Consider the following 1,523-nt stretch of genomic DNA (forward strand, 5'->3'; position numbering starts at 1 on the left):
AAAATGTTAGAATCTACATATTGAGTTATTTTGACATTAAATGAGTTAACTAGACAAAGTGTTTAGTGAAATGCCTGGCAAGATAATGAGGGTTTAATAAGTGTTAATTACTGTGGTTTTCATTAGGTTTCCTGGCCTTGGAGGGCTCTTCATCTAGTTTTCAACATCTTCCTCATTTTAGTTCCTAACTGCTCCTTCTGTAGGGATCAACAGTGCCCCTGCTGTCTGTCTGTCTCTCTGCTAGCTTTTACTCGGAATCTCTTTCTTATCCCTTTTTTGTTTATCTGATCCAGTTTCACCTCTTTTTCTGCACTAACTAAATTAGTCTCTCGTGTTCTGAAAACCAGCAGCCCCTGAGTTCTCCGAATCCTGTGACTTTCATCAGTCCATGCTAGGCCATTACTCTGCCTCAGGGACTTAGCCTTCCACTCTCATATCTTTGAAGGCAATGTAGATACATGATAGCCCCAGCTCCACAAACAAATTCTAGAAAGGGGTTGCTTATACCACAGCCAACTGAAAAGTTTCTTTTCTTTTTCTTTTTTATAGACAGTGTCTCATTGTCTTACTGTTGCCCAGGCTAGAGTGCAGTGGCTTGATCAGAGCTCACTGTAACCTTGAATTTCTGGGCTCAAAGTGATCCTCCTGCCTCAGCCTCCTGAGTATCTGGGACTACTGGTGTATACCAGCACACCTGGCTAATGTTTTAATTTTTTTGTAGAGACGAGGACTCGCTGTGTTGCCCAGATTGATCTCAAACTCTTGGCCTCAAGTGTGTTGATTACAGGTACGAGCCCCTGAGCCCAGCCATATGGCCAATGCTTGGGCAGCATAATTTGTCTTTCTCTCCTCACATCATTTATTGAGCATAACGTTTGAAAAGTCAATAAGACTGATTCCTTGCCCATAAAGAGTTCTCAGTTTAGTGAATTTCCGGAAATTATTAAAGTGATACCCACAGCCAAACCACTCAGGTATATGTCAACTAACATTTTTCTAACACCTGCTGTGTGAAAGGCTCTTACCTAGTCTAGTCTTAATGAGGGAAACAGACATTTTTTTATATTTTGTAAGAGGGAGAGGTTTTTTCAAAGATTGAAGAGAAACCATCTCCCTCCCAAGTGCATAGCGGTATCAATACTCCCTTGACTTACTCAGACCCCAGGCCGTCTTCCACTCCTGCAGCATTCTCCACAGGATCGCCTGTTCCCAAGTAACACCCGCCTCCAGTGCCTTTGGTCGCCTCTTCAATCTCTTAGTTTTAGTGGACTTTTCCTCCTCATACCCCTGTTGCAGCAGATCCTTGGCTGGGGTAGGCAGACCAGTCCAGCGCTGGGCTCCTTTCACGGGTCTGCAGACTATGCAGCAGGCAGAGTGAGGTCTTTTCACCCACCCACTGTGGCCCTGCCAATAGCAGTCCCAGCCTGCCTCTTATTCCTACTCATGACTAACACCAGGACAAAATGATTCTATAGGGACTATAAGTCCCAAAGGGAGTTATGAAAAGTCCTGTCAATAGGCAT

At 44.1% G+C, this 1,523-nt stretch overlaps 1 protein-coding gene across 1 annotated transcript in view; it reads right to left on the minus strand.

Moving 5' to 3' along the window:
• Window positions 1-1,523, minus strand: part of HEATR4 (HEAT repeat containing 4) — a 37,818-nt gene that overhangs the window by 27,050 nt on the left and 9,245 nt on the right. The window contains exon 4 of the mRNA XM_003787044.2: window positions 1,161-1,381. Within this exon, the coding sequence (XP_003787092.2) occupies window positions 1,161-1,381 (221 nt within the window). The remainder of the gene's footprint in view (window positions 1-1,160; window positions 1,382-1,523) is intronic.

This window comes from Otolemur garnettii, unplaced genomic scaffold, assembly GCF_000181295.1.
Source record: "Otolemur garnettii isolate 467f Iridium unplaced genomic scaffold, OtoGar3 scaffold00020, whole genome shotgun sequence".
NCBI classification, from domain to species: domain Eukaryota; kingdom Metazoa; phylum Chordata; class Mammalia; order Primates; family Galagidae; genus Otolemur; species Otolemur garnettii.